General features: G+C 42.8%; 1 protein-coding gene across 1 annotated transcript in view; it reads left to right on the plus strand.

The window, feature by feature from the left end:
- The first annotated feature begins 20,395 nt into the window (after positions 1 to 20,395).
- The window catches only part of CPPED1 (calcineurin like phosphoesterase domain containing 1), a 144,455-nt gene continuing 140,837 nt past the window's right edge, over positions 20,396 to 24,013 (plus strand). The window contains exon 1 of the mRNA XM_063428843.1: positions 20,396 to 20,573. Within this exon, the coding sequence (XP_063284913.1) occupies positions 20,510 to 20,573 (64 nt within the window). The 5' untranslated portion in view covers positions 20,396 to 20,509. The remainder of the gene's footprint in view (positions 20,574 to 24,013) is intronic.

The raw sequence follows: 24,013 nt of genomic DNA on the forward strand, positions 1-24,013 counted from the left end.
CTTCAGCTCCCTGGGGTACACACTGCCGCTGGGGAGGAAGGACGACACCTTCAGCTCCCTGGGGTACACACTGCCACTGAGGAGGAAGGACGACACCTTCAGCTCCCTGGGATACACACCGCCGCTGTGGAGGAAGCACAACACCTTCAGCTCCCTGGGGTACACACCACCGCTGGGGAGGAAGGACGACACCTTCAGCTCCCTGGGGTACACACTGCCGCTGGGGAGGAAGGACGGCACCTTCAGCTCCCTGGGATACACACCGCCGCTGTGGAGGAAGCACAACACCTTCAGCTCCCTGGGGTACACACCACCGCTGGGGAGGAAGGACGACACCTTCAGCTCCCTGGGGTACACACTGCCGCTGGGGAGGAAGGACGGCACCTTCAGCTCCCTGGGGTACACACTGCCGCTGGGGAGGAAGCACAACACCTTCAGCTCCCTGGGGTACACACTGCCGCTGGGGAGGAAGGACGACACCTTCAGCTCCCTGGGGTACACACTGCCACTGGGGAGGAAGGACGACACCTTCAACTCCCTGGGATACACACCGCCGCTGTGGAGGAAGCACAACACCTTCAGCTCCCTGGGGTACACACCACCGCTGGGGAGGAAGGACGACACCTTCAGCTCCCTGGGGTACACACTGCCACTGGGGATGAAGGACGGCACCTTCAGCTCCCTGGGGTACACACTGCCGCTGGGGAGGAAGCACAACACCTTCAGCTCCCTGGGGTACACACTGCCGCTGGGGAGGAAGGACGGCACCTTCTGCTCCCTGGGACACACACTTCCGCTGGGGAGGAAGGACAACACCTTCAGCTCCCTGGGGTACACACTGCTGCTGGGGAGGAAGGACTACACCTTCGGCTCCCTGGGGTACACACTGCTGCTGGGGAGGAAGGACGGCACCTTCAGCTCCCTGGGACACACACTGCTGCTGGGGAGGAAGGACGGCACCTTCAGCTCCCTGGGGTACACACTGCCACTGGGGAGGAAGGACAACACCTTCAGCTCCCTGGGATACACTCTGCCGCTGGGGAGGAAGGATGGCACCTCCAGCTCCCTGGGATGCACACTGCCGCTGGGGAGGAAGGACGGCACCTTAAGCTCCCTGGGACACACACTGCCGCTGGGGCAGAAGGCCGGCACCTCCAGCTCTCCGGAACGCACTCTGCAGCTGGGGAGGACGGACGATACCCCTGGCTCGGTCTGCCATGAACTGCAGGTATTCCGCTGCCAACTTTCGCACGAACTGTACGTATTTCTCCTCTGGGTTGGGTCCAAAGTAAGCCAGCCGCATGGCAACCTCTCTGTCAAACTCCTCCTGAGTGTAGTCAGATGCCATGCTTGCTCTGCCGACATTGGTTCCTTTGTAGATAGGGGCGCTGTACGGGTACTGGCGTTGCCCTCACTTTGTAATCCAAGGAATGGTGTTGACCTGTAGCTGTCCTTCTGGGCTGTGGAAATTATCCCGCCGCTTGCCACCAATTGTTGCGGACCGTTTTGCTCACAAGAGGATAAAAAACGTTTAGGCAATAATCCCCTTTCCAGATAGACCAGCAGCTACTGCAATCACCAATCTCCCGAACTGCAAACTGCACGTATTCACCAACTCCCGAACAAGAGACACACAAACCCTGGAAGCAGCCGAACAGGAAAAGCAATACGAACAGCTTACACTCCTGGCAATCGGCATACAGTCAAATTCCCCCCCAAGAATGAGACAACACTTCACTTTGAGGGTTAAGCAGGAACTCTACTGTAATGACCACACACTGGCTTTTATGCAAGTCCACATGCAAGGGGACATCCCACAGGGTGGGGCACAGTACAACCAATCATTTACAGGAGAACCGTAAAACACACCCAGCACAAACAGACAATCCCTCCCCTCTGGCCTGGAGATAATTGGGAAGGAATCCAATTATCTCCAAGGACAGAGGCAAACTCCATTACACACATGGCAGACAAAGGACAATAAAAGACATAAAAATACATACTGGTACATTTAGTACATAAAACATATACATTCCACATATCCCCAGATAGCTTAGATCTGAGCACACATTATTACCGAATGGTGCTCAGATCACATACATCCAGTTCAATCGCCATGGAGCCAAAGTCTTTCATACAGTCTTTCAGTATACGGCTGGGCTCCATGGCATAGCTATCTGGGGTAGCATGGCTTTAACAGTCTGCAGAAAGGCACAAATAAACCTTTCTGCAGCTAAAATAAAAGTTTAAAATGCAGGACCATAGTCTAAAGGGAACAGGTGAGCAACCAGGCATCTCCAGTGAACAGTGGCGAGGTTGGTTCTGCCACAGCTCCTTCCACACCGACGTCAGCCGGTGAGGGAGACCTAATGCGCATTCATGGTTCGCATTGCTCACATTAGGATTCGCTATAGGGGATTCCTATCGGGATTTGATTGACGCTGGATGTCCAAATGCACAGCGTGAGGACGTCCAGCATCATTTTGGCCACCTAACCACCCGGAAGTCTCTCTAGTGGCTGTCTGGTAGATGGCCACTAGTGGTGGAGTTATTCTCAGAAACTGCAATAATTACCAATGTAGGGTTAAGGGACGTGGGACATTGCACCCAGACCCCTTCAATCAGCTGAAGTGGTCTGGGTGCCTATAGTGTTCCTTTAAGGCCAACTGGAAACATAGCTGATTTGACAATTTTCATCTTTGTAATTCCCTTTGAATTCACGTTGCATTCTCATTTTAGTGAATAAATCTGAAAATGCTCCTTGAACCCATTACATGCTAGAGTGAGGAGCAGCAAGACATTTACAATATTTCAATTTGGTTTCAATAAATCCATGCCGTTATTGTCCTCAATTTTATGTGAAACTGCATAGCAGGTTGTTCTTTATCACACCCATCATTTTCCAACATTTACAAAACACACAAAAAAATGTAAAAATGTGAAATCCTGTATACCAATCTCTTTCATCTTCTTATTTGAAATAAAGTGAAATTAAGCATTGTGTGGTTCTTAGAAACATTCTTTTAGACACTTCCACAATTAATTTAATTTGCAAATGCAGAAAACCTGTCTACTAATATATAATTCTTCTTCATATATTCCTTCGAGTTTTGTTGAAGAATGCCTTTCATGTCACTGTGTCAACGTGTTTGTACTTGCAGAAGTCCCTTTTACATTCATTTATCAATTTGTTTGTATCAAACTGTGTTATTCTTTTGCCATGTACTTGAGTCAGGTTCTTGAAATTTAGAATTGGTCTTATCTAAACTATGTCCTGACCCAAAGCCAGCTTTATATACTTTACTCTGTACACTGTTTTCTTGAAGTACATCTAGCTCTTTTTCTATTTCATGACATGTGATAATCATCTATTCTACTGATGATGATGTATTAAATTCTCAAAGGTTGCTTCAGTCTCTGTCAGATTAGCTTGATGTTCTCGATGTTCTCTTGCAACTTCCCCAGACGTATAAGGATGTAAAATATCCCATTTATCTTCCATTGTCAAAATCTGAAATCTGCTGCTAGTTTGTGAATCAATAAACTACACAGCATGTTTTTCTTGTAAACACAGGTTGTCAAAGTTCAAATTATATTAATGTAATTTTCATGTGGGCATTTTGTTCCCTTAAATGCATTATATACGGTCATGTAATCCAAAATTCCTGAAATTATGCAAAGCTGGAGAGAGGCTAACAAAGAAAATAAATTGAAAACAAAGGGACGATTACAGCATTATGTGTGGACCCAAGCAACTAAACATAATTTATTAATTGTCTCTTTCTTACCCATGTTGCTGCTTGGCTTTCCTACTTCCTTTCAAGTAATATTCCATCGTTAATTCTTGGGGACTTCAACATTCCAGTTAGCCCAACTTTGATCTCAGTAGCATCAAAACTTATTTCAATTACTTCCTCCCTCAGAATATCCCAGTGGGCTAATTCTCACATATAGGTCATTGGCAATCTCCTCAGTCGTACTTTGTCAGATACATGCACAGTCTCTAATATCTGTAACGTACAATTTCCTTTCTCAGATCACCACCTCTAATCTTTTGTTCATGAGAGCCCCCTCACCCAACATTCAAAGCCAAGCAGTCCTCAACTTAGGAGACACTTGAATTCTCTTGACCTCCAGCAACTGTCATAGAATATTCTTACTTTTACAACCATCATTACATTGATTACAGTGAGCACTATTGTTTGCTGTTTTTATCTTTTATATATCAAACCACAAATTGATGGACCAGCCGCCAGATCTACATATTCGTCAGATATGTGGTGGGTATTGTACCGCTGCATGCTGCTAATCTCAGAGCTGGTCTTATAGCTCTCTCAACTGTGAGTGATATACCATATAAATTATTGTTGTATATCCTGCACCTAGTTCCACACGCTCTGCACCATCACTGGTTATGTTCTGCTTTTATTTAAAGGGACACTCTAGTCACCAGAACAACTACAGCTTATTGAATTTGTTCTGGTGAGTAGAATCATTACCTTCAGGCTTTTTGCTGCAAACAATGTATTTTCAGAGAAAATGCAATGTTTACATTACAGCTTAGTGATAACTAATTGGCCACTCCTTAGATTGCTGTTAGAGATCCTTCCTGGGTCATGGCTGCCTAAAATGCATCCAAACATTCAGTGTCTCCTCCCAGGGGGGGCTAGATGGTGGTTTTAACACCATAGGGCCCTGACCCTATAGTGTTCCTTTAATATACTCCCACCATTTGAAGTCTGGACGGTTACCAATTGAGAACAGACTCCAGCAATTATGGACTTATCGGACTTTATATTAGTGCAACCAGCAGGTGGGGAAGCAGGACCAGGAGAGCCATCCCCTCCTGTTTCTTATGGAGCCAGTTCAGACTCAGTTGTTCTGGCCCCCTGTGGGGCATAGCAGTCAGGCCACAGGCCGTGATTAGGTCAGAGTTGTGGATAGCTCTCTCCACCCGCTGTGTTGTGCTCCAAATTGACAGCAGTCCCTCGGGCAGCACTATCATGGAAGCAGAGGTGCGATTGGTAAGTGAGCAGGTTTTCAACTCCGTTCTGTGGTCCGGGACCGGAGCTCGCGTTGATGACTGCCCCACCCACCCTTCTCTGCTTTTTGTACCATTTTGTTTTCTCTTTATACTACTTATTTTGAACAAATGTATTATTTCCTTATTCCGCTACCACCTGTATGTCAAAATACAAAGATACCGTATTTTCCGGCATATAAGACGACTGGGCGTATCAGACGACCCCCAACTTTTCTAGTTAAAATATAGAGTTTGGGATATACTCGCCGTATAAGACTACCCCTTAGTCAGGTGGGGTCCCTAGTAATAGGACAAACTATTGTAAATCCGTTTACCCCATTAACAGAGAACTATGCTAGGTTGCAGTGGTTATAATGGCTGGTACAAACTGAATTGGGAATACCAAAAGTGTGTTCCACTTCACAATCCAAAGAAAGCTCAGCATCACTATGAAGCTGTTATCATTATTTTACAACCTGGACCCATGTCATGTACTCTTACAAAATATAGTATAACAGGTTTTAAAAAGTTCTGCTGGTATGTTACCTGTTTGGTGTCCTTATATTACAGCTGTTGTTTTCTTTTTCTAAACTTTCCTAAAAATGCAGCCTTATCCCTATGGAGAGAGCCAGTGTTTTGATAGTGTGCCTCAGCTTGTTGAAATAAAACATAGGTACCTTTATCAAGAGGTCAAAGATAATGATTGCTCTATTTCTGATACCTTGCAATGTTATACCCTGTTATCTGTATTTGTTTGTGAGCTTACTAGCAATGGCAAGTCCTGTTTCTTTCTTAAATTTATTCTAGCCCAGGTTAATAACTTACATGGAAAATAAAATTAGCAAAAAATACCCTGTGAGTGTAAAATGAGAACTCCCCTCCCCCCAGGGCCGGTGTTCTGTCAGATTACTATACCTTGTCGAATTGGTATACCGGAAGTGATGCGGCCGCACTGGATGTGACGCGGCTGCACCGGACATGACGTTTCGGAGCAGCAGGAGGAGGAGCACAGCGCCGCGCAGGCGCAGTAGAACAGGTAGGAGAAATTTTCTACCACGGTACAGAGATGAGGACGCCTAATGCGCATGCGCGAACACCACACTGCACCTGCGCCAGGAGCCACAAGGGGGGGAGGTAGGGATCTAACGGGCCAGCGCGTGTGCACCAGCGGGCAGGGAGATCGATTCAGCCAAATATTCATCCGATCTCCCTGCCCCACACTGCGCACGCGCCTACCCAGCCAGGACAGCCTCGGGCACGGACACCACGCATGTGCACTAAGGGGTATAGAAATCTGATGGCCATTTGTTCTTCTAAGAAATCTCCTACCCCCTGAGTGCGCATGCGCGGTGTCTGCTCCACTGCATCCTGACATCTCTCAGGTAAGCCTCGCTCACAACACTCTCAGCCATCAGGGGGGAGGGGGGACTGTGCTGTATTGGGGGGAACTTGCAGTATGGGGGGGGGGGTCTGGACAGTATTGGAGGGACTGTACAGTATTGGGGGGGTCTGTGCAGTATTGGGGGGTTCTGGACAGTATTAGGGGGGTCTGTACAGTATTGGGGGGAACTTGAAGTATGGGGGTCTGGACAGTATTGGGGTCTGGACAATTTGGGGGGGGGAACTTGCAGTATTGGGCGGTCTGGACAGTATTGGGGGGTCTGGACAGTATTGAGGTTTGGACAGTATTGGGGGGTCTGTACAGTATTGGGGGTCTGGGCAGTATTGGGGGGGTCTGTGCAGTATTGGGGGGTTCTGGACAGTATTGGGGGGAACTTGCAGTATGGGGGGGGGTATGGACAGTATTGGGGGGTCTGTACAGTATGGGGGGAACTTACTTAATCCACCAGAGTGTTATGAGTCAAATTACACAGCGTGTGAAAATTCCACAGAACTTTCCCACGCTGTGTAAAATGACACAGAGCACTCTGATTGGTGGATTTCAAACCAACCAATCAAAGTGCTGTGACAGGTAAATGTAGAGACTTACCTGTCAGTCTTTTCATTTACCTGTCAGAACATTCTGATTGGATGGCTTAAACCCACCAATCAGAGTGCTCTGAGCCTAATTGCAGGGCACCCTGCAGAGCTCAGTCTGCGCGGAGCCCTCGCTGGGTGAAGATGGATTTTTTTTTTGCGCTCGTTTTTTTTTTTTTTTTATTGCGTCGGTTATTATGGATATTTATTTGCCCTTTTTTGGGGCTGAAAAAAGAAGATTTTAGAAGAAAGAAAGCATTGAATGGTAAGTTATTTTTTTTTTTTTACAGGTTAAATGTCCCCCCCCTCATTATTTTTAGGGTGAGGGGGTTAAGTAGGGGGAATATTTTTTTTGGGGGGGGAGGGGGTGACTAGGGGTTTGGGGACGCCTAGTCACCTGGGGGGACATTTTTTTTAGGGCCTGCCGCTCAGGGGTGGGGGCCAGGGGTGGGGGCCAGGGGGAGGACATTAGGTCCCCCCCTATTTGTGTTTAGGCCCCCCCCCACCGCTCAAGGGTGGGGGCCAGGGGGGAGGACATTAGGTCCCCCCCCATTTGTGCTTAGTTCCCCCACTCACCGCTCAGGGGTGGGGGCCAGGGGGGAAGACAGTAGGTTCTCCCCCCCTTACTTTTGTTTAGGGCCCCCACCTACCGCTCAGGGGTGGGGGCCAGGGGGGAGGACAGTAGGTCCTCCCCCCCTTACTTTTGTTTAGGGCCCCCACCCACCGCTCAGGTGTGGGGGCCAGGGGGGAGGACATTAGGTCACCCCCTAATTTGTGTTTAGGGCCCCCACCCACCGCTCAGGGGTGGGGGCCAGGGGGCAGGACATTAGGTCCCCCCCAATTTGTATTTATAGGCCTATAACTTGCAAAAAAAAAGCAATAAAGCATGTAAACACTGCGTGTTTTTAAACTCGGGACAAAATTTTTAATCTATTTAGCAGTTTTTTTCATTAGCTTTTGTAGATAAGTAAAAGATTTGTCAAGTAAAAGTCCAAAAACATGTTTTGTTTTCAATTTTTTACCATATTTTATTTATTTTTTTAAATAAAATAAAGGATATGATACAAATAGGGGGTGTGGCTTGGGCTCTGACCGGGATGGCCGCATGAACTGAGAACTCTGCTCCACCGGACCCCTTATAGCACCCGATAATCCGCCACACACGTTAAATGGGCCGCAACCCAGTAGACAACCCAGGGTATTCAATATGGGGTATGTCCAGTCTTTCTTAGTAGCCACCTAGTCACAAACACTGGCCAAAGTTAGCATTTATATTTGTTTGTGTGTTAAAAATGCAAAAAACGCTAACTTTGGCCAGTGTTTGTGACTAAGTGGATACTAAAAAAGGCTGCACATACCCCATTTGCAATACCTTGGGATGTCTTATTTTGCAAATAGTATGCCATCATGGGGTCATTCTCATTCCTGGGCTACCATACGCTCTCAAAGGCAACCTAACCAATCTGATAAATTTCAATTAAAAAAAAAGTAAAATCAATTCTTATATTTGACCCTGTAACTTTCACAAACACTATTAAACCTCTACATGTGGGGTACTGTTATACTCAGGAGACTTCGCTGAACACAAATATTAGTGTATCAGAACAGTAAAATGTATCACAGCAATAATATCATCAGTGAAAGTGCCGTTTGTGTGTGAAAAATGCAAAAAAACGTCACTTTCACTGACAATATCATCGCTGTGATATGTTTTACTGTTTTTAAACACTAATATTTGTGTTCAGCAAAGTCTCCCGAGTAAAGCAGTACCCCCATGTACAGGTTTTAGGGTTTCATAGAAAGTTACAAGGTTAAACACAGTGCTAGCAAATTCTCTGGACTTTCGGCCTGGGTTGTCAGGCATGTCCCTCAAATTGCAATCATTAAAATTACTTAATTAGCTAAAAATATTACATAAATATGCACGTAGAATTTTAATATATATACATATTTATATATTTGACATCTCATGTATATTTATAAAATTATTTCTGTAATTATGTATATGGACATTCGTATTATAATAACATATATCCCATTTTGAAAAAGCCCTAGTGGCGAAATGCGTAAATGGTTTTATTAATTGTGTATTTTATATAATTAAAGATTTTTTGGTTCCTATCTGTGCCAACTATCTTTTTACACACTATTTTATTTATTTTCACCTGGCATCTAATTGATTTTACCACGTGCTTACAAGCCTTTCCGAGGTGGGGATCGTACCACCAATGCTGTTACCATAGTGCAGTTGGCCTGCACTATACTTGTAAGTACATTTACAGTTATACCTGAGCTGGCTATAGCTCATTTAAATGTGAGTGGAATATTTGTATCTTTATCTCACGTATATTGACCCTTACACTCTATACGATTGGTCTCTTATCTTGTGTCTTCCATATCACGAGACCAACTAGGACTACTATAAACAGAGAAGAGACCCCATCACCAAAAGCACCTTAAAATACATCTATTGCCACAGTGCAACTTCTAAAAACATTTTGGACAATTTTCTATATTTTATTTTATTTTGAACTTTTATAAGTCTTATTTATATGCCTTTTTATTATCTGTATTCCACATTGATACATTTTGGCATAGCCTTGCATTACTGTTGTTGTTGTTTTCTACGGCCACAATAAAAGGCCACTCTAAAATGTGCAGTTTTACTGTATTGGGCGTCCGAAAACCAGTCAACATCTGGTGTGACCACCATTTGCCTCACACAGTGCAACACATTTTTTTCGCATAGAGTTGAACAGGTTTTTGATTGTGGCATGTGGAATGTTGGTCCACTCCTCTTCAATAGCTGTGCCAAGTTGCTGGATATTGGCAGGACCTGGAACACTCTGTCGTATATGCCAATACAGTGGATCCTAAACATGCTCAATGGGTGACATGTCGGTGAGTATGCTAGCCATGCAAGAACTGGGATGTTTTCAGCTTCCAGGAATTGTGTACAGATCCATGCAACATGGGGCTGTGCATTATCCTGCTGCAACATGAGGTGATGGTCGTGGATGAATGGCACAACAATGGGCCTCAGGATCTCGTAACGGTATCTCTGTGCATTCAAAATGCCATCAATAAAATGCACCTGTGTTCATTGTCCATAATAAATGCCTGCCCATACCATAACCCCACCGCCACCATGGGCCACTCGATCCACAATGTTGACATAGCAAACCGCTCATCCACACGACGCCATACACGCTGTCTGCCACCTGCCCTGTACAGTGAAAACCGGGATTCATCCGTGAAGAGAAAACCTCTCCAAAGTGCCAGACTCCATTGAATGTGAGCATTTGCCCACTCAAATCGGTTACAACAACGAACTTCAGTCAGGTCGAGACCCCAATGAGGAGGACGAGCATGCAGATGAGCTTCCCTGAGACGGTTTCTGACAGTTTGTGCAGAAATTCTTTGGTTATGCAAATCGATTGTTACAGCAGCTGTCCAGGTGGCTGGTCTCAAACGATCTTGGAGGTGAAGATGCTGGATGTGGAGGTCCTGGGCTGGTGTGGTTACACGTGGTCTGCGGTTGTGAGGCCGGTTGGATGTACTGCCAAATTTTTCTGAAACGCCTTTGGAGATGGCTTATGGTAGAGAAATGAACATTCAGTTCACGGGCAACAGCTGTCAGTATGCCAATTGCACGCTCCCTCAAAACTTGCGACATCTGTGGCATTGTGCTGTGTGATAAAACTGCACATTTTAGAGTGGCCTTTTAATGTGGCCAGCCTAAGGCACACCTGTGCAATAATCATGCAGTCTAATCAGCATCTTGATTTGCCACACCTGTGAGGTGGATGGATTATCTTGGAAAAGGAGAAGTGCTCACTAACACAGATTTAGACAGATGTGTGAACACTGTTTGAGATAAATAGGCCTTTTGTGTACCTAGAAAAAGATTTTTGAGTTCAGCTCATGAAAAATGGGGGCAAAAACAAAACTGTTGCATTTATATTTTTGTTCAGTGTATATATACAATGAATGCATTTAAATAAAAAGACATCTGGCTTAAAAATATTTTAATATTAGACATTAGTGTGCCCCATTAAATATGTAAATGGCAATAAAACAGAGTACATATATCATTCAGATTACTACCAAATATAAGGTGATTGGCATAAGAATCATATGGAGGGTGCATGTGATGTATACTCATTCCTTCAGATTTCCTTAGCTCTGTTTGTAACATTAAATTAGTTCATATACTATGAATTACATTCACATTTCTGGTAGAGAACGTAAAGGTCTATTTTTCAGCTGTCACAAAATGCAACTTCATGAAGCAAAGACCTGGCTAGTATGTCACATTATGAAGCTCATACACTCTATGTCCTTTACAGATACATACAAATATACTTGTTCACATTTAATCATATGCACACATAAACCCACAATCTCTCCCTTACACATACACACTGCCTCTCTTATACACAAATAATCACAATCTACTGTTTTACACCAGGGGGGATCCATAACCTAATCATGTAAGGGGCAGATAATTTAAAGGATTATTCCAAAGCATGGTGTAGTCTTTATGGTGCCAGGAGTGCCCTGGCACCATCCCTTAGTAAGTAGACATACCTGTTTGAAAAATTATTTGAGGCCCACTAGGCACCCGTCAGCAACGTTGTTACCTCCAGTGAGCTAAGACTTGCCATGCAGGGCTGGCTTATTGGCTGAAAGAGTCAGCTCAGTGCTGTCAGCCAATAAGTGTGGCTCTGCACTGCTTGGCTCAGTCTCACTGGCAGACACAGAGAGGATCACGGACATACAATATCACTGACACACACAAGCTCACTACAGACAACAGACAAACTCAATGACACACACAGGCACAAGCTCACTGATGCACACAAGCTCACTACAGGCAACAGGCAGGCTCAATGACACACACATGCTCACTACAGACTACACAAGCTTACTGACAAACACAGATGCAAGCTCACAACACACAATCTCACCGACATACACAAACACACATACACCCAAGTTAGCTACAGACAAGCTCACTGACAAACATAGACACAAGCTTTCTACAAACAAGCTTACTGACACACATATACACAAACTATCTACATACGAGCTCACTGACACACATGTGGTTACTGACACAGAAACACACACGGAAAAAAAGACAGAGGCTCACACTGCACAAAACTCACTCAAGGCAAGTTTACTACCACACACACACATGCTTATTAGCATCTGGCAGAGGGGTAGATTATATCGATTGCATGTAGTTGTTTCCTAGTCTTTACATGTTGGTTCTCACAAGGCCAGCTTTTTGGAGTTTGGGTGCAGTGCTTTGTGCTGTCATTGGCAGCTATAGCTGATGCTATGAGAAGGCAGGGAATTCTGGGTATTAACTCTGCAATGATTTTCAACCACAAGAGAGGATCTGAGGGAGGACGAAAGAGGGCAGGCGGCTTAGAGCAAAAACCTCAGAAAGGACAAATTTGCCAATCCAGGCAAAACCTAAACAGGGATTAACCCTCTCTTATTATACAGGGAGTGCAGAATTATTAGGCAAATGAGTATTTTGACCACATCATCCTCTTTATGCATGTTGTCTTACTCCAAGCTGTATAGGCTCGAAAGCCTACTACCAATTAAGCATATTAGGTGATGTGCATCTCTGTAATGAGAAGGGGTGTGGTCTAATGACATCAACACCCTATATCAGGTGTGCATAATTATTAGGCAACTTCCTTTCCTTTGGCAAAATGGGTCAAAAGAAGGACTTGACAGGCTCAGAAAAGTCAAAAATAGTGAGATATCTTGCAGAGGGATGCAGCACTCTTAAAATTGCAAAGCTTCTGAAGCGTGATCATCGAACAATCAAGCGTTTCATTCAAAATAGTCAACAGGGTCGCAAGAAGCGTGTGGAGAAACCAAGGCGCAAAATAACTGCCCATGAACTGAGAAAAGTCAAGCGTGCAGCTGCCAAGATGCCACTTGCCACCAGTTTGGCCATATTTCAGAGCTGCAACATCACTGGAGTGCCCAAAAGCACAAGGTGTGCAATACTCAGAGACATGGCCAAGGTAAGAAAGGCTGAAAGACGACCACCACTGAACAAGACACACAAGCTGAAACGTCAAGACTGGGCCAAGAAATATCTCAAGACTGATTTTTCTAAGGTTTTATGGACTGATGAAATGAGAGTGAGTCTTGATGGGCCAGATGGATGGGCCAGTGGCTGGATTGGTAAAGGGCAGAGAGCTCCAGTCCGACTCAGACGCCAGCAAGGTGGAGGTGGAGTACTGGTTTGGGCTGGTATCATCAAAGATGAGCTTGTGGGGCCTTTTCGGGTTGAGGATGGAGTCAAGCTCAACTCCCAGTCCTACTGCCAGTTTCTGGAAGACACCTTCTTCAAGCAGTGGTACAGGAAGAAGTCTGCATCCTTCAAGAAAAACATGATTTTCATGCAGGACAATGCGTCCAAGTACTCCACAGCGTGGCTGGCAAGAAAGGGTATAAAAGAAGAAAATCTAATGACATGGCCTCCTTGTTCACCTGATCTGAACCCCATTGAGAACCTGTGGTCCATCATCAAATGTGAGATTTACAAGGAGGGAAAACAGTACACCTCTCTGAACAGTGTCTGGGAGGCTGTGGTTGCTGCTGCACGCAATGTTGATGGTGAACAGATCAAAACACTGACAGAATCCATGGATGGCAGGCTTTTGAGTGTCCTTGCAAAGAAAGGTGGCTATATTGGTCACTGATTTGTTTTTGTTATGTTTTTGAATGTCAGAAATGTATATTTGTGAATGTTGAGATGTTATATTGGTTTCACTGGTAAAAATAAATAATTGAAATGGGTATATATTTGTTTTTTGTTAAGTTGCCTAATAATTATGCACAGTAATAGTCACCTGCACACACAGATATCCCCCTAAAATAGCTATAACTAAAAACAAACTAAAAACTACTTCCAAAAATATTCAGCTTTGATATTAATGAGTTTTTTGGGTTCATTGAGAACATGGTTGTTGTTCAATAATAAAATTAATCCTCAAAAATACAACTTGCCTAATAATTCTGCACTCCCTGTACAGTTATCTAATATACTTCCAGGGAAACACTAAAATGGATTGCCTCCAAAATTAAAACTTAGAGCATTTATTCAGTAGACTTAAAACAAAATCTACAACAACAAACACTTAATAAAATAAATAAAATAGGAAAGGTGATATATCTCCAAACACTTGCTCAGAGACCTCAGAAATGCTTGGTTATATGCAAAGCAACTTTAAAATTGCCCCAGGGATGCATTGGTTATCTCAGGATAGTGAGACCCAACACCCAAAGCGTTTCCTGAAATCCAATAAGTAATGAATGCCGGTCCTTAGGGTGACTGGGTTTTACATAAGTAAATAAAGAATAGTCAGAGACAAGCCAGATACAGGTAAACCAGAAATCAGAAATTTTGAGGTCAGAAATTACAGAATGGAGAATAGCCATGATAAAAACCAGAAATATCAATAGGAAAATATAATTAAAATATAAATAAGTGGAGCAGTATAAAAAAGAAAATTTATCACAGTGGAAACAGTGTTTAGGTGAGAACCAAAACTGAAAAACATCCAGGAAAATATAATTGACCTTCGAGCCCGGAATCTTGAGAACACAAGCTGTGGAATAGATGTTAAGGCCCAAGTACTGAACCAGTTCAAATTCACGACAAACTTGAACAAGTAAGTGATGCAACAAATTCACTGGGCTTGCAGATGTGCCACCATGGCGCCCAGCTGAGGCAAAAAGGCAACTGCCATGGTGTCCTGCGACAATGGAATTGGAGGAAGTGTTAACTGGAAGGATGACGGTTACCAAGAAATCTGCGTCCTTCAAGTCGTGGTATGTAAATCAGCCTCCTTCCTGCAGAAGATGGATAAACTCCATTTTGAAATGCGGTATAACGTAAGCATCGAGATCTCTGAAGTTTATTACAAGTCTGAAATCTTGTCTTTTTTTTCGACTAGGAAGAGGTTGCTAGGAAACCTCCACAGTCCGTGATGGGTCGCGTAGCCCTTTAGGGTGTAGTTCTCGAACATCCGCATCGACTAGACATGAATTGTCTACTAAGAAATAGATGGGACTCGAGTGGAACCACTGGAGATATTCAGAATTGAACTCTATCATGTACTCCTGTAATGTCTGCAGCACCCACGTTTCCCAAGAGACTTCTACCCACTTCTGGAAAAAAGGAAAATATGGCCTGTAGTTTATTGACAATAGGGAGTTGTTACATGAGGTGGACTTACCAGTGGAGAATTTGTGTGTCCACAGCCACGGGCAACCCACTCTGGTACCCATTTGTCTAAACCCCTCTGGTACTGATATGCTTGGTGTCTCCCTGCTCTGGGTAGAAGGGTTGTTGTTGAGTAGAATGGGGGCTTGATGGCCATAAACGTCTGGTGGCGCAGCCCCTCTGCATACCAGCCCTGCCAAAAACATCCCTGGAGAGCGTTGACTTGAAAAACTTCCTCATAGAGGTTTGGGATTTGTTAAGAGAAGTGAAAACATTCACATGCTTGTGAAGCTCGTTGATGAATGCTTTGTGAACAGTCCACCTTGTGCTTGTAATCCCAGTTCTTCCAGACCAAGCTAAGCCTGTTTTCCATCCATGGGGAGTAAGGCTGTTTACACCTTTCCGAAGAAAGCGCTACATTGATGTTGTCCTCAAAGCAAAAACACTGCTGGGACCATTCTCGAATGTCATGAGCCCATTGCCACACCAGACTGGAGTCGAAGAAGTCAGCCATGGACAGCGCATCATCCGCCAAGAACATAATTTAGGGGAGAGGCCTTTTGGTATCCAGGAGCTTGCCCTGAGTCACTGAATAGGACTTCTCTTTACCTTGGCGCGGGTCATGCCCACTGCACGCCGTGAAGGTCATTGTGAACTGGTCAAATATGGTTGTCTGGGTGATATCAGGCAGCGCAGCCAGGGACATTCCGACTCCAAAGGTTCTCGATGTCCCTCTCTAATTGCTTTTGGAGCCACTTGTGCATGAACTTGATGATCTGGCGGTGTCCAGTCTCCAAAACATTGCTGAGCTGAGGTCTCCAAGAGGACTTCGGAGTCCTCAGGGGGAGCCATTTCACACTCACCAGATTCCACCTTGTATTGGGGCTCACCCATGATTCGCCCTCCAAAGCTAAATGGATAGCCTGCCATTCAATCACGATGGAAAGTAATTGAGGCACATTCTTGTCCTCTTCCTCATAGGAATGCAGGGGGAGGCGCTACTAAATCGGTGTAGTAACCTGCTTGCCCTTGGACTTCACAAGATGTAAGCCCTCACCCTTCTAATGGCGTTTAACTGGATGAGAATATCCCCAATTGAGACAATGGTGTTCAATCACCCAAGCTGGACGCCCGATGCCTGGCATGTCTAGAAGCTGAAGAGGGCCTGGTTTGTGTAGGAATTTGCAAAAAAACATTGGTAACAGCCGCATTAATCATGGACAGCCTGAGTCTGTAACTCTTACACGATGGGACTGCAGCACAGTGAGACAAAAGTTAAATGAGCATAAAACAGTACAATAAAAAAATTATGTATACACATATGTAAGGCAGATATTCTATGCAAGCACCCACTGCTGTAACATGGACCAAGCACCAACATAGTTAGATTGGATAAATATACAAAGGCTGAATTACAGGTTCCAATAAGATGACAAAATAAACTGTTCACTCAGCAAAATAGGGGCTCACTCAGGGCAATGAATAGTAAGCAGATATGAATAGGCCTCACCTCATAACATGAAAGTAATAGGGTGGTATGGAAAAGGGGGGTAAAGGGAACAAAGTGTCTATAGTCTACTCCATGAACTATATAATTGGGCTCACCCAGTTTATGTACACAAAAGATTAAACTGTGTGTGCCAGAGTGTCAATGTCTGCTTCACCACTGTATATTACCCAGCGGGCTACAGGGAAACACTATGGGGAGAAATGATATGCAGACACCAAATATAATTTAAAAACCATGAAAATATATGGGTAACCCGAGAAATGAACAGACATAAGAGCAGATCGAGCTGAAATAAACCACTAGTGCTGTCGAAACATAGGATCCAAGATGGTCACGGGATGCAAGACCAGGACGGCACCTCCTCTGGTCCGAGGAGACGGAACTGGGAGAAAGGGCCCCCATGACAAAACCATTGCACAGGGAATGTTGGGTAAGGTAGCAGAGCCTTCCCATAAGCAGGGGAGGCCAAAGGGGAATTATAAAAATGAAGATTTACCTAGAAAAAGCTGCTAACAAGAGGGATTAGAAGGCTGGGCAGGGGCCCTAATATAACACAAATGTAATACAAATGTAACAGTAGCCCTTGTTTGACTTTGAAGGGTTAGCTACTTTAGTCGCTTTTATTATCTGATTCAGTCTCTCTATTCTGTTCTCTCTACTTTTGGTGTCCCTGTACAATTATTTGATAAAAACTATTAAATGTTGGATGTTTTGGGGAGCATTTTAGTACATGGAGAGATTTGGGTATCACGCTATTTATATACCATTCTACAATGAATGAGGCCAATGAAGAAAGCTATATAGGTGTTTGAATATACAGCTGCAGTTAGCCACTCTTTCATATATACAGCCCTATTTTATTTACTCACAATGTGTTTCACTGTTTGTTGTTGGGTTTTTAAAAAATATTAAAATTTAGGTCTACTGATTCTATGTACTGAATAAAGGTTCAATAAAATATTACTTACATGTTCTAATTTTTTATTTCAGAGGAAATGCCTTTTGGTGTTCTCCTCAATGGATACACTTAATGTAAATATGGTATAATGTAGTTACAAAATGCCAGTTTTTGTGATTTGTGATGGATAGTACACTTTCTGGCCCAAAAAAAGATTACATTTTCATGATCTAGCTTGGCTTTTCTGACGTAGAAGAAGGGGGGGCACTTGCCCTGGTCCCCCCTCCACCCCCCACCCTCACTTATCCATGCCTATCTTGCATGTGTATAAAAGCACATACACAATTGTCATTGCAAACAAACACACTTAACCATATAGGCCCACAAATATTCACTCTTTCCTTTTTCTACCCTAGCAGACATACACATATACAAAATAAAAATGTTTTTAAAAGCATAAAGCAAAGCAAGTCCTAGCAGCTTGAAAACTCATCCCTGACCAGCAAGAGGCTCACCCAATCAGGAGTCTTTTATTGGATCTTAGAGGTCTAATCTTATAACATATCTCCATGCCCAGGAAAGGTTTATGGGATAAGTAGTTAATTCCCCAGCGACAGGTTCACTTATCACATAGGATTAGTTGAGCTGCTTTGTAAACTGATACAGGGTTATTTACTAAAGTGATAATTCAAAGTGAATTTCAAATTGACGGCTAGAGTAGTCAAACCGAACGTATAGCTGACTTAGATAATTCTTCCAGTGTGGCTATTTTGACCTTAAATTGGAAATTCACTTTGAATTCTAACTTTAGTTAATCCTTATGGAATTCATACAGCCGTAGCTTTCAGTTTATACACAGCACTGTTTATAGTTTTTGAAATGGAGTGTGTTCAGTGATTTCCAGAGCCACAGACCACATGTCAGCTGTCTCTGGAGACATTCATTCTAACTGTGTGTGCAGCACGCTCAGCTCACATGAGATTATTGAAAGTGAGGAAGTGGAATTTCCTGTGTCAGAGTCAGGGGGTTGGCTTAATGACTTATAGGTGCAGTGATTGTTTTTAAAATGTCACTGCAATTAGAAGTATGTCACAGACGGAGTGAATACTCTCTGTACCATCAACTTTGTAACCGTGCCAAGTTGCTAAGGTGCTAATGGTGATCCTTCAAACTTAAATTACTGATGCCCATCTACAGTTAACAATTCAATCACAAAACTCACACTTGCTATGCTCTTAGTGGATGACAGCATATGCGTAAAAAAACTAAGAAAATCTGGGAGAGATTCCATATCAATCTTAGCGACACTTAAGGAGCATAGTTTAAAGGACAACTAAAGTCACCCAGACTACTTCATCTCATTGGAACGGTCTGGGTGCAGTGGACCTGTCATCTTAAGCCTGCAAAATAAAACATGGCAGGTTTTAAGAAACTGCCATGTTTCCATTGCAGGGTTAAAGACACCTCTAGTTGCTGTCTTCGAGAAAGCCACTAGAAACGTGTCCATTGACATGTGAAGCGTAAACTCATAGGAATGCACTGAATTCAATGCCTTAATATGAAAAATGTGTGAGGCACTCGTTACGCATGTGCATCATGCCCCCAATGCCATTTGGTTGAACCAGTGACAAGGAAGCCATGGCTCCTCAATGATGTCATGGGAGGAATAGATATGAGCAATAACTAAAGCACTTGTGAAAGTGCTTTATGCGTGAAGAGTGCGTTTACATCTAAATTCTTTATTTGTATCATTCTTTATTTTGAATTCACTTCTCACTGTAGTGAACAATCCTGAAGATTGCGCTGGTCATAAAATAAATATCTGTCAGTGCTCACGGTAAGTCTTTGTGATGTCATGATGTCCACATCTCCTGCACTGTAGAGGAAATTGCAATGATATTACAATGTATGACAACCAAACGTAATATCTTTATTTGGGATTCCCATCACATGTGTGCGCCACAGCAAATAGGATTCAGGAGGTTGGAGGGGGGGGGGGAGGGAGGGTGGACCATAACTTTAAGGCCGAAGGCCTGTATTTGTGGGAGGAGTTAGCGTTCCTATATAAATGCTACTCCCCCCTTCCTACCTTGCCGTATACGCACCCTGTTCACCCCATCCACCTCACCCTCTTATACAATCCATTCGGGAGGGCCCTCTTTTACAGGCCTACCCCTACGTCGGTTCCGGCACACCACACCGACTTAATTCCAATCACAAGGTATTTACGGTATCAATATTAACTGACCACAAATACATTTACAGGTACTATAAGTGTCTATTTAATTCTTACTCAAACACATTTACCGAATAAAATAATACTAATTATTATCACAATGATGCAATAATAGTGTTTAGTAATTATATATGAATTGAAATGACTAATATATAGAACTTATTAGCAATTTCCATACATATTAATACATTTCTTACTATATTAAAGTAATCTGGTTGAAAATAAAAATGCCCTCATTTTTATTTTATTTTTTTGTTAATCACTAGCATTTGAAGCATACCAATAAAATGACCTGCTGATAGCTTGTCACTCTACTTGCTGCCACAGTATGTTATGTATAGTACTGCGCTGTTCCACTGAATGTTGCCATCAACCAACCGCAAGCCTACATAATCGATAGCAGAGACATGGATAAGCATTCCCGCGGCCCTAGCAATACACTCTCAGGTAGTAGCAAACGAACGACGATGTCGACATGAAACAAAACCGGAAGTGGGGCAGCAGCTGGAATTAGTGCTCTGTGGAGGTCTGAGTGTCCGACAGGCTCTCTCCCTCTCTCAGTAGTTATTTGGGGATAGGGTTTTATTTTTGGCACTCCTACAATGTGTGAAGACCGCGAGGTGTTCCTGCGAGCCCAGGGCAGGATATTCACTGCATTCCGAGAAGGTAGCTTAGAATGTAGTTTAGAACGTTGCTGAATCCTTCCCTCCCAGTGACTTCCTTATATCTGTCCCTGAATAATGTGTACACTGATCGATGGAGTCATATGGGCTGTAACCCTCCTCCTTGTCAAATAGACATTACAATCCTAAATCCCCACCATCACTAAGGTCTGTCATTACAATGCTAAGTCCCAAACATTATCATCAGACCTGCCAGGGGTTTAGCCTGTCATTACCATCCTAAATCCGGATCATTAATGCAAACCATGGTGGTGAGTCTGTCAAAACCTTTTAAATCCGGACCACTAATAGCAGCCCTGCTAAGAATGGGTTAGTGAATTTGCTATGACAGTTAATTGGCACCCTCTGCGTTTTGGGGGACAGTGACAATCTCTGCTGTGTTACATTGAGCAGGTTTTCCTCTTTTCAACAGAACTGTCATTGAAAAGATTCACAGTAAAAACAATAGTTCATTTTGCACTACATTTTTGTTTTTGTTTTGTTACAACGTTCAAGTCCACTAGCTGAAGAGTGCCTTTGGCTGTGGGGTTTTTGATAAATTAGGTTTGTAATGCAGTATGACATAGGACATATCTTTTATTTTTTTGGTTTAGACATCGAGGGAGATTTATCAAAGTGGTGCAAAGATATAAAAGGGGAATAGTCTCCAGATGGATGTGCCTGCTGGTTCAGCTTGTTTCCATGGTGATTACCCTTCTTCTGGTACTTTGCACCATTTTTCAGATCAGGACAACTTGATAAATATTCCCTAATGTGTTAAAATGTTGAAAATCTTAAGTTACATTAAAACAACACTGCAGCACTGGATATAGTGATGCACATTGCGTTTCTCTAGAACACTTGAGTTCCCAAAACCAGACTTGTCAAGTCACATGATTCTGCTGTGTAACCACACATTTTTTCCTCAATCATCCCAAGCAGCCAAGTGCTGTCAGTATTGGAGAGGGCTTAGGGAAAATGCACCAGGGTATTAAACCAAGATACAATTGGTTAAATTCAGGGCATTTTAAGCCCCCTACGCAAATGCTAATGCAGCACAGTGTATGGGCAACCTGTCATCCTGATGTGCATGTGCACTAAGATAACATGACCCCTTTGTGGACGAGAACTTTGACAGTGACATGTCCGTCCATCAGTCACATGCCCTATCTACCCAATATCAAATGTTGACAGTTCTGAAAATCCATGTGAATACTGAAGATTAAGTAGAAATACAAATAGCATCACTCTCCGCATTATTTCACTTGGCTTTGAAAGCAGGGCATTACACTCAACAACAGCTTGAGTGCAAGTATCTCATTAAAGGGACCCTATATGTGCCCAGACCAGTTCAGCTCATTGAAGTGGTCTGGGTGCACTGTCCCATTCCCTTAACCCTACAGTGGTAATTATTGCAGTTTCTGAGAAACTGCAATAATTATCTCTCAAAATTAACTCCACCTCTAGTGGCTGTCTGCCAGACAGCCACTAGAGGGACTTCCAGGTGCTTAGACGACTTTTGGTCATCTAAATGACGTTGGACGTCCTCACGCTGTGCATGAGGACTTCCAGCTTCACCAGAATCCCCATAGGAAAGCAATGATTAATGATTTTCTATGGGGAAATCCTAATGCGGGTGCGGCCATTGCACATTAGATCTCCCTTGCTACTTGCTACTGTCTAAAGGGGAGGAGCATGGATGGAGTCAGACCCAGAACTGAGGGACTTTGGAGCTGGATTCGGCTAAGTGATTGTAGGGCTTTTAACCCCTTCATCGCCGAGGGAGGGGGGCACTGTAGGAACTTATAGGGCCTGGAAAACGGATTTGTTTCCCTGGCACTATAGAATTTCTTTAACACATGTGGAAGGGTCATAACTGGTGACAGGATTTTTAATATTATGTTTACTTATCCCTATATTTTGCTAACATGTATTTGAAAATTATTGTGAAACTAATAAAATTATATAGTCTACTCCTCATTTGCAGTGTTTGGCTGGGCTTTGCCTTTTCTTAACTGGATTATGATATAATTTGTTAAAGCTTTAATGTAAAAAAAAAAAAAAAAACAGCACTTGTAATGGAAAAAAATATAGGTTTTCCAATTACAAATTTTTACAAGTGATGTACGCTGCAGAGAAATGTCAGTAACCCTTTAAGGTATCCCCTAAAACCTAGTTTTCCTGCCGTCTAGCTTGCAGTTCCAATTTACACTGCAAAAATATGTGGATTCAAAAGCAGCTCATCAAATGAGGAAAAAGTAAACATCAATACGTGAAATAAAATATAAATCAAATACCACCTTGTTGTCTTGGTCATCGTGATTGTGCTCCCCTCTCCCCCCCACCCCCCAGCTGTGTTGTTCCAGATGAGATTTTTAATGTCTAGAAAATAAAGTGGTTTTATATTTCACAGCATGTACTTGGTGTATATTTTTTTTTTTCTCGTTTGATGAGCTGCTTTCAATTTGACATATGGTAGTTGCCACACAGGTTCAGACACTGATAACATGATTTTTTTTTTAACCCAAACCATTCAATCTGAATATCAGTTTATTTTTTTTCTTTTGACACCAGAAAAGACCCTGTATGATTAAAAAAATTAAATAAAAACGTGTTCTGTTGTATTGACATTATCATTGCTATTTAATAAAAACTATGAATTCCTTTGCATTGACCTGTGAATTTAACAAATTATTCCAAATAGTCTTATTGCGAAAAAACTAAATGCTCAAATTAACAATTTTAGTTCAACAATGTGGACCTAAAATTTTAAAATTCCCTGGCCAGTTTCAGCATTAGCAGATACAACATTGCTCAGATAGCAGTGTTAAATATGTAAACTGTTAAATAAGTAAACTAACTTTATTAAAATAAACACTTTATGTCAACTAAATTGTTTATATCAATTTTCACAAATTTAAAAGGTCTCAAAAGTCAGCAAATGTGTAGAAGATGCCGGTGTACCCTATGCTCTTACAGGGTTGTTTCTGAAGTCCTCTATTAACGGGTTTATTCAGAGCAGTTCATTCCATTCTGCTGAAAATCACTATATTCCCTGATAGCTTCACAGTGAAGATGAATTAAACCAAATTGCATTGAGACTAGCTCAGAATATATATATTTATTTACACAGTGTTTAAAATTTGACACATGGGGTTATTCACAGTAATTTGGACTGCCATTAATTTAACATGATTTTCTAACTTTAGTCCACAATAATACATTTAGTTTCCACAATAGTATAATTGAAAATTTTCCAAGTCATCTATGGTTTGTAGTTTAAATAGTTTGAAATAAATACTAGTTATTTTTTTTTTTTCCTAACTAATGTTAATGTAATTTCACCATAAAATATTTTTATTTTTTATTTTATGACCTATGCATAATTTGAAAGTGTTTGACATTACCTTAAAGGAACACTATAGTCACCTAAATTACTTTACC

Source organism: Pelobates fuscus, chromosome 8 (assembly GCF_036172605.1).
Source record: "Pelobates fuscus isolate aPelFus1 chromosome 8, aPelFus1.pri, whole genome shotgun sequence".
In the NCBI taxonomy this organism is placed as follows: Eukaryota; Metazoa; Chordata; class Amphibia; order Anura; family Pelobatidae; genus Pelobates; species Pelobates fuscus.